Source organism: Belonocnema kinseyi, chromosome 7 (genome assembly GCF_010883055.1).
Source record: "Belonocnema kinseyi isolate 2016_QV_RU_SX_M_011 chromosome 7, B_treatae_v1, whole genome shotgun sequence".
NCBI classification, from domain to species: Eukaryota; Metazoa; Arthropoda; class Insecta; order Hymenoptera; family Cynipidae; genus Belonocnema; species Belonocnema kinseyi.
The window spans coordinates 101545942-101556203 of record NC_046663.1 but is presented as its reverse complement, the minus strand read 5'-3'; the positions used below and the strand labels follow the sequence as shown (position 1 = coordinate 101556203).

The 10262-nt window shown below is 28.6% G+C and overlaps 1 protein-coding gene across 2 annotated transcripts in view; it reads left to right on the top strand.

The window, feature by feature from the left end:
* The first annotated feature begins 2182 nt into the window (after positions 1-2182).
* The window catches only part of LOC117177028 (RAB11-binding protein RELCH homolog), a 19168-nt gene continuing 11088 nt past the window's right edge, over positions 2183-10262 (top strand). For both annotated transcript variants that reach the window (XM_033367483.1, XM_033367485.1), the window contains exons 1-6: positions 2183-2451; positions 3273-3473; positions 3559-3717; positions 6906-7243; positions 7342-7446; positions 7526-7764. In XM_033367483.1, the coding sequence (XP_033223374.1) occupies positions 2397-2451; positions 3273-3473; positions 3559-3717; positions 6906-7243; positions 7342-7446; positions 7526-7764 (1097 nt within the window). In that variant the 5' untranslated portion in view covers positions 2183-2396. The remainder of the gene's footprint in view (positions 2452-3272; positions 3474-3558; positions 3718-6905; positions 7244-7341; positions 7447-7525; positions 7765-10262) is intronic.

The following is a 10262-nucleotide window of genomic DNA, read 5'->3' as shown; positions in this document are numbered from 1 at the left end:
TAATAATAATATTAATAAGTTGGTTAGACACTCGGACTTCACCTCAGAGGTCCGAGGTTTGATCCCTAAGCCGGTACCTCTAGAAATTTTTCAATGTACCTTTACTGAGGTTCTGGTGGTTCGGAACCCACCTTAAGCTGTAGGTCCCCCCATCGTGTACTTGACTGCAACCCAGTCCGTCAATGATGGGGTAAAAACCAGGCTTTGTCCAATATGTCTGGGTAGGCCGGGACAGCCCCGTGCAAAATGATCAAATAAAAATCCAACTCTAAACAAAAATGCCTTCGACATATTGGGCAGTATAAGCCTGTGACTACATTTCAACACAGGAATGTTTTATAATAAACGAGAGTCTTGCATTTTAAATATTCAAAATTGACGAAATTGAAATTGAAAGTTGCTAACATTAAAGAATTTTTAGGTGTGAAATTTCAAAATTAATCTAAGAAAAAATATATTGAAAATTACATTTCTACAAAATATTAGTCCTAATGGTGGAATAATTTGCGCATCAAAGTTTTTTAAATCCTAGAATTTTTAATCGTAACTCTTAAAAATTGTAAAAATTGGAATGATTTCTCTTTAAATTTCATGATTTATCATTTAACAATTAAAACATGTACGATCAAAAATTATAAACTTTTAATGTTTTACAATTAACAATTCTGTGTTTTTGATGATTTACATATGAAATTTCATCAATTTTAAAGATTTAAAATTAAAAACATCAAACTTTGTTTTTCAAAATCAACATCTTTCAAAATTAAATAGCTTTCAATTATAAATCTTCAAAATTGAAAAGTTTTAAATCGCAAATCTTTAAAATTCAAGAGTTTTAGGTTGTAAATATTCAAAATTAAACTACATATTAGAAAAACTGTTCAAAATTACATACCTTTTAAAATATAAATTTTGAAAATTAAATAGATTTTAATTTTAACAATTCTAAATTGAACTATTAAAATTTTTTTTGATAATATACATTAAATATTCAAGAGTCTTCAAATGAAAATCCTAAAAATTGGAGAATTTTCCATAGTAAAACTGAAAAATGAATTACATCTTAAAACATTACATACCTTTCATATATAAATCTTAAAAATTTATAAATTTTTATTTTAAATGTTCAAAATCCAACAACATACTGAAAAAAACTGTTCAAAATTATTACATACCTTTAAAATATATATCTTAAAAATAAAATAAATTTCAATTTTAACAATTCAAAATTAAACTATTTTAAAAAATTGTCAATAACATATGTTATAAATATTGAAGTCTTCAAATGAAAATCTTAAAAGTTGAAAAATTCTCCATTGTAAATCTTCAAAACTGAATTACATATTAGATTTGTAAACATTCAAAATTACATACCTTTAAAATATAAATATTAAAAATTAATTAATTTTAATTTTAAACCTTGAAATTTGCATAACTTTGAGTTGCAAATCATTGAAAATTGAAAACATTTAAACTGCAAAGATTTTGAATGATAAATTTTCAAAATTGTAGGACTTGGAATTGTTAATTTTTAAAATTCAAGAATTTTTCATTGCGCAATTTATAATTTTATAATTGAATAATATTTTTTAATAATTCCACTCTTTCATATATTCATTTATATTCAAAAATAAAAAAATGTATTGTGAGGAAACACGTAGAAAGAAGTGTTAAAAAAAAATAAAAATCTTTTAAAATGTCTTGTTTTGAAAGTTAGAGGTGCCTAAATTTTCGTAGATAATTTTTCGTAGAACCCATTAAATATGTACTGTCCTTTTTGTTTAAAACAGGGGTCTCTTAACAAAAATTGTCGGGGAGCCACCATGTTTCTAGCTACGTCACTGGATCTTCAGGTTAGGTATTTCCATGGACATAGGAAACACGGGACTAGGCATGCCGTCCTATCTTGTCGAGCGGGGTTGAATCCACGGGAGGGGGGAGAATTCCTTGAGTGGGGAGAGCCGCCATCTTACGATGTGCCATTTGATTATACGCATAAGCATTTTTGTCGACAAACTGTGCATGAAAATATAAACATGTGGGCGCTACCCTGTTTGTCGGGGGATATCAAAAGGTGGCGGACCTCCCCCTTCATTGCATCACCCCCGCAATGGCATGCCTAGTCCCTTGTTTCCTACGTCCATAGGTATTTCAATCTCTGGAATTTCCATGGGTAAAATGGTCATCGTCATGCCATGTCAGATGTACTCTGTTGTGACCGTTGCGATGCACTCTTTCATGATTGAAGACATGATGTTGATTTTACTTTTTAAACAAAAGCAGAAAGTGTAAGGAGGATTATTTGAGTTGTAGAAACTCAAACTATTTTGTAAATACTGTAAAAGTTTTAAAAATATGTTGTCAGTGATTTAGCAAGTTTAGGTTACGTAAATACAATGGCAAGTATGCAGGGAGAGGTTAGGAATCCCTCTACGTCTAGCGGAGCTAGAGGTATAAATAATTATTAAACATTCCTCATTCTATTTTAATATATTTTTATTTTTTTACATATAATTAAGTATATTTTATTCTTTTTAAACATGTAATGGTAATACTAATGTAATCAATTTTTTGTATCTTTAAACAAAAGTGTTGAACTCATCAATATTTTGAAAATGTATGTTCTTCATATTTAAAATAATTCTCACATTAACTCATAATGAAAGTATGCGGAAGTAATAATAATAATTTTTTTCATCGTATATACAAAGATCAAAAGTTATACTATGAAATTCAGCTTGTAAAGTTAGTAAAAATAAAACTTGTAATTTTATACTAGTATTGTTACCATCATTTTTCATTCTTATTCAGCATATCTCAATCGTCAAGACCTGCGAAATTTTAGCATCGAAATTCTTATTTTGAAATTCTCAGACGATTTATTCGCAATTAGTTAACTTTTGAAAATTATTCCTTTTTTACCCTGCTCAAAAACTCAGTATCTCGGAGGTAAGATTTTAGTTTTTATTTAAGTGAAAAGTGCATTCTTTATTGCACTCAGCAGGCGAGTATGCTTGAATTGTAGGTTAATGTCATTCTGCGATTGTCAAATTTCACATCTATTTCTTCGATACGGAATGACTTTTTCCAATCAAGCTCTTATGGTTTTAATTTACCAACGCTTTAGCTCGGTAGTGGATTTTTGTTTTATCTTTAAAAAGTGATAAAATTCTTACATAATATTTTTTCGCTCATGAAAATTTCTGATTTTTGTGCTCATCTCGTTCTGTATTGCCACATTGGAGTTCTCCTAAGTATACTTTTTATTTCAGGGGATAGTCAGTTGCGACCACCCATATCTTACGAAGAAATTGCGATCAAACTTATAAATGAGAAGCTTCTGCTAACAGCATTAGAACTGCACGCAGAATTATGCGAGGCAAACAAGGAGTTGCCAATCCTAAGGGATTTCTTCGAAAACCCCAACAATTTCACGACTCAAAATATTAAACCGGAACCCTTTCAAAATTTGCGTACGTCCATGCATTTGTACGCTACTTGAATTTATCAATATTCATTTTAAAAGCATTAATTGTTTCATGAATAATTCCACATTAGCTAGATCTGCTAGTCAGGCAACATTAGACTCTCTCGACATGACGAGGTTTTCCGAAGACGGCGGAGGAGTCGACGAAAGAGTAGCAGTTTTAGAATTTGAATTAAGAAAAGCGAGGGAAAATATCAGCTCTCTTAGGGCAAATCTCACAGTTGTTACAGGTATTTCATTTATTTTCAGTACTACTCAATTCCTTAGAAAATCTATTTCAAGGATCGCAGTCCGTCCCCTCTCCACCCCTTGAATTTCAAGATTTTCTTAAAATACATAAAATTGAGAAGTCTGTCCCTTTTTCCATTCCTTTATAAAGTTTTGTTTAATTTTTTAAGAATCAAATACGGAAATTTAAGAGATTAGAAAACAAAAAATTGTTAAAGATGTTCTCTTCGTTGATATAATTTCAAGTATTTATATTTAAATCATTTAATTATTTACTAATTTGGTTAATTTGAAAGACATGTACTAACTAATGGCCAGCGGCTCAATGCAGGAAATGAACTCGAAAAATAAATCAATTCTGTAGTTTAAGAATAACGAAAAAGAAAAAAAGCATAATATCCGTCTAAGTTAATTTGGCAATTCTAAGTATATTTTATAGCTGGACATTCATGGATTATAATTAAATGGGATTTTATCATTAGTCGTAGGTTGTTATTTATTCACTTTCGATTCGGTAAATGCATTTTTCACTGATTATTCAGGTTATAATTATATAAATTTACAATTTCTTGTTTAGATATGAAATTAAAAGATAATTTTACATATTTTATTTTCAATTTCAAAAATAAAATTTCAAAGTTTTTTAAAATCTCATATTATAAAAGAAATATTGAAATGTATCTATGAATTAAAAAAAGTAATTTTGAATGTAAATTTTAAAATCAGTCCAAGAAAAGGTCGGCAATCGACCACAAGTAGGGGTTTTGTAGGCGTAGACGTAAATAATAAGTCATTTTTCCTATTTTTCTGATAATTAAAGCACAAACATCAAAGCAAAAAAACGAAACAGCAAATTTGATGTTTTATTTAAATTATGCTAAGGTCTTTCATTGAGTTATATTATTAAAAAAAAAGAAGAAAAAAACGAAAATGACCATTCTAAGGCAAACAACGCACGATATGAAAAAAATAAAGAAAAGAAAAACTAAGGTTTATCAAAGCACTACAAGATTAATAAAAAAACTTTTGGAATTTGTTTGAAAAATAGAATATTTACAATTTTATCGCACAAGAAATGATAACAAATTAAAAATGACCGAAAAATGATCTACAAATTTCTTATTGATCACTTTTTTATAAGACACGTAGTTTTTGTTTCATTCGTAAAACACAGCATTAAAAATATAAAAATTTAATTTTGGAACAATCGACACGAGCTATGAAAAAATATAAGAAGAAAGTTATTCACCTAGAAAGAGCTTACATTTTTTTTTGAAAAACGACACAAGGTACTAAAAAAATCAATAAATAGAAGTTCACCCAAGAAGGAAAAATAAGATTAAAAATAAAAATTTTAATTTTGAAGAAACGATACACGAGATGAAAAAAAAACAAAATTTCAACAAAATAATATCTATAATTTTTTTCTAAAATCTTTTTATTAAAATTTATAAAAATAAAAAAATGAACTTTTATGGAAAAGGGACACAAGCTGCAATATTTTATTTTACAAACATTTTTGCCTAAATTATCTTTAAAATGTTTGCTTAGAACCACCTTATGCTAGAATGCGTATATTTCTAGTTTAAATCGTAACAGAAAACTTTGAACATAAACAAATTAAATTGATAGAAAAATGATACAAGTTGCAATAAAATGTTTAATAAGAATTTTTTAAAAATAGAATGCTACCTTTTTTTAATTATAATATTTATGAATAAAACATCGATGTTTTCCTTTCGCTACATCGATTACATGAATGTCGATCATTTTTTTAATCGATGTTCGGCAACGTCGATGTTTCGCTTTCGATGTTCCATCACTAGTCTCTATGGGACGAAAACGAAAGCTCAGGGTCGTGGCATAACTAGTTTTTTTTAAGCAAAGTAAGAAACGGACAAAAGCTGACACGAGATTATAAAGGAAATAATATATAAAAAAATAGCATTAAAAAAGGTTTTGAACATTTCACAGTCCGAATCTATTTCAAATTAGGCAGGGTCCTACACATGAAATAGTAGAATCTCTCGGGGACGAAATATCATGTTTTTAGAGGAAATTAGGTGATACGTATTTTATTTGTGATTCTGATAGCATTTATAGTCTTTCAAAATTTTCAAGAAAATTGAATGGTTGAAAATTAAAAAATGACTCATTTTTCTGAAAAAATTAAAAATAGTTTTTTTTTCAAAAAGTCCACCCTTACATTTTTTGCTAATTTTTTTTGTGCTTGTACTTTGATAATGAAGGTATTTTGTACATTTGATGCTTGATAAATAAGTTTAGTCAGGAGAATTCTTTTTTCTTACAATCGAGTCTTCTACATTTTCTTGGAAACAATGGCAGATACAAAGAAAAGTTAACATAAAGGTTTTGCACTTCTACAAAAGTTCTATGAAAACTGTCTTTTTTTCAAGAAAATATTTTGGATTATTTTTCTTCAAATCTTGAAAATAGGAATAAAAATATTTTCTGGAAAACCTCACCTTTTTTATTTTTAAATTATTTTTTTCAAATTTCAAGTAATAGAAGTAATGCTCCTCATCAGCATCATGTGGACTAAACATTTTTGAGGCCGGAAGAATTTTTTCCCTCAAAATCTAATTTTTGCATTTTTCTCGTTAACTATGAAAAATATCGCAAAAAAAAAACAGAAGACATTTTTCATATAACTTTTTTAGACGTGCAAACTTTTATGGTAACCTATTTCGTATCAGTAACTGTGTCTCATAAAAAATAGACAATTCGATTGTAAAAAATAACAATTCTCCTGCCTATTGAAGCTATTTGGCAAGCGTCAAACTTACAAGATTTTAAATTGTTTTTCAGAATAACCGCTGCGATTTTGTTAATTTTAAATCGGTTTTCAATTTTCCGGTTAAAAATCAAAGTAAATTCAATTACGCGTAACTTATCAGAAAACCTTTTGTTCGCAACTCGGAAAAATACGCATAGCCTAAATTCCTCTAAAAACATGATATTTCGTCCTCGAGAGATTCTTCGATTACAAGCGTAGGACCCTGTCTTATTTGAAATGTTTTTAAAATAACCACTATTGTATTTTTTTTGTTCAAATTATTTATTTTTGGCATTTTTTGGTTGTATAAACGCAAAAATGCCTATAAACCTCTGTGGTCCCTGTTATTATGTGGGCAGGTTTGAAGCATAATTATTCTTTACTTAAATTTAGAATGCGAAGGGACTAGTCCAGATAAAGGGTCAGAAAAGAATGTCCCAAAGGTACCGTCCATCAAACCACATGAGCAGAGAGCCTTGAATTACTTAGTGAATGAATATTTGCTCGCTCGTTCTTGCAAATTAACTTCGATCACCTTCAGCGATGAGAACGATGATCAGGATTTTGAGGATTGGCAGGATGTTGGCTTAAACATCCCGAAGCCCCCAGAATTGTTACAAATTTATAGAGAATTTATGAGAGCCAGTGGGCGTGATAAACCACCTTCTGTAGATATGGCCATACAAACTGATTCAGAGTCTGAAAATATCCAAAGAAGTGAAAAAAATGAGGTACTTTAGGAAGTGTTAATTCTAAATTCTTGTTTAGAAAATTTCATCACCTTCAAATATTTTCTTGATTAATTGAAATTGGTCTGGAAATATTTTAGTTGGAAGAGGTCAATGGTTTGAAGGGAGAAGCAGTTAGATTCGAACAAGAGAAAACAGATTTTCAAAACATTTTAACGAACAGAAATTTCCCAACTGTAGTTGAGGTAAATGATCAGATAAGTGCCTTCGTGGAGTACCTTTATATATTGTTTATACTCAAAAAGTTATTTTTTTTTACTCCAGGGTAGTTGCGGGACTTTACAGACATTTAATTCAACTTCATCAACACCTGAAAAATTTGAATTGTTGGAATCTCCGCCGCAAAATGTATCTAATACCACTCAGAATCTTGAAGAGGATAGTGTATCTGTTGTCGTAAGTATTGGTGAAACTGATCCTGGTGACAAGGACTGGACCAGGATTCAATTTTCAAACACTGATATTACCGAGAGTTCGGTGAACTTGTTACATTCACCATCTAGGTAAGTACTATTTGATTAATTATAAATTCTTTTATATCAAAATCAGAGGCGGCGGAGCCCTAGGGGGCTCAGAGGGCAATGCCAACCCCCCATATAAATCCACCAATGAGGGGTAAAGTATTGATTCGCTCCCCTCTGCAATCGAATGATTAAATTTATCGGATCGTCGGAAATCTTTCAATTCTTTCTTGCTTTGCTCGATCTTTAAAATCTATTTAGAATCTTTGCCAAATAATAGCAGTCTTTGTAAAATCTTTTAAATCTATCGGAAGTCTTCGCGAAATATTTGAAATCTTTGTAAACTCTTTCTAAAATCTTTGAGATATCATTGCAACCTTTCTCAAATCTTTGGAACTCTTTTCGAAATATGTATTTGGTAATATTTGTGAAGTTATTAAAGAATTTTTTAAATCTGTAAGAAATCATTTATATCTTTTAACCCTATCAGAAATCTTTACAATTTTTGTGAAATCCTTGTGAAATCATTGAAATCTTTCTGAAATTAGTTCAGTTCATATGTGAATATTTTCGACATATTTGGTAATATTTGTGAAATTATTGAAATCTTTGGGAAACCATTGAAATCTTCGTGAGCTCTTTTAAGTTTATCCAAAATCTTTAAAATCTTTGTGCAATCTCTGATATTTTTCAAAAACTTTGGGAAGTATTCGGCATTTGTATTCAATCCTTTAAATCAATCTAAAATCTTTGTAAAATAGTATAAGTATTTGTGAAATACTTTAAATTTTTCCGACATCATTGCAAAATATTTGAAATCTTTGTGAAATTTTTAGGAAATCATTTAAATCTTTTAAATACTTGTAGAATCTTAAAAAAATCTTTGCGAAATATTTGGTAATATTTGTGAATTTATTGAAGTTTTTGTGTAATATTTGAGAAATTATTTAAGTCTTTGTGAATCATTAAGAAATCATTGAAATCTTTGTTCAATCTTTAAAATATATCTGAAATGTTTGCGAAAGATATCAAATTTTTGGGATATTGTTGAAATCTTTGTTAAATGTTTGTGAGTCCTTTAAAAATCTGTGCGAAATATTTTTGAAATATTCGTTAATATTTATGAACTTATTGAAATCTTTGAAAAATGATTGCAATTTTTGTGAGATTTTTTAAATCTTTCCGAAATTTTTGAAATATTAGTAAAATCATTGAAATTTTTGTTCAATCCTTGTGAAATCTTTGGGAAATAATTTAAATCTGTATGAAATTGTTGTGAAATCTCTGTGAATTCTTTTTAAATCTTTTGTATAATATTTGAAATGCATTTGAAATATTCGACAAGATTTGTGAAACTATTGTAATATTTGCGGAATGATTGCAGTCATTATGAAGTTTTTTAAATCTGTCCGAAATCTTTTAAATGTTTGTTAAATCATTAGGAAATGGTTGAAATCTTTGTTCAATCTTTAGGAAATCGTTGTGAGTTCTTTAATAAATGTGTGAATTATTTTTAAATCTTTGAAATATCTCGGAAATATTCGGTAGTATTTGTGAAATTATTGAAATCTTTGAATAATGATTGCCGTTTTTCTGAAGTCTTTTAAATATGTCCGAAATCTTTGAAATCTTTGTAAAATCAGTAGGAAATCATTAAGAATCTTTGTTAAATCTTCTAAATCTATCTGAAATCTTTACGAAATAATAGAATACTTTGCGAAATCTTTCAAACCTTTCGGAAATCTTTGGAAAATATTTGAAATCTTTGTGAAATCATTGAAATATTTTCAAGCTCTTTGCGAAGTAATTGTGAAATCAATAGGTAATCGTTAAAATTTTTGTTAAATCTTTCAAATCTGTCGGAAATCTTGGCCAAATATTTGAAATAATTTTGAAATATTTAGGAAGTCATTGAAGTCTTTGTGAAATCATCAGGTAATTATTCAAATCTTTGATAAATCTTTTAAATGTATCTGAAATCTTTCTGAAGTAATTGAGGAATTTGTGAAATCTATCGAAAATCCTTGCAAAATGTCTGAAGTTTTTGAAAAATTGTTGCAATCTTTGCAAAATCCTTGAAATTTTTGAAATCTTTGTCAAATCATTGAAATCTTTGTGAAGTCTTTGTGAAATCATTAGGCAATCATTAAAATCTTTGGTAAATCTTTAAAATGTATCTGAAATTTTTGTGAAGTAATAGAAGACTTTGTGAAATCGATCTGAAATCCTTGCAAAATGTTTGAAATTTTTTTGCGATCTTTGTAAAATAATTTAAGTCAATCCGAAGTTTTTGTTGAAAATGTGAAATATTTCGGTAATCCTTGAAATCTTTGTGAAATTTTTGGCAATATGCATTTTACACCTGTCTTTTTTCTTTACTATATATTGCTTATTTATTATTTATATTCATTATTTATGTTGAATTTATGAATGATAATGAATGATAATAAATATTTTATTCAAAGTATGCGCCCTCGCTGGCTACACATTTTGTCCACCTCTCAGGCAATTTATGGATACCTTTCCAAAAAAAGTCTTCG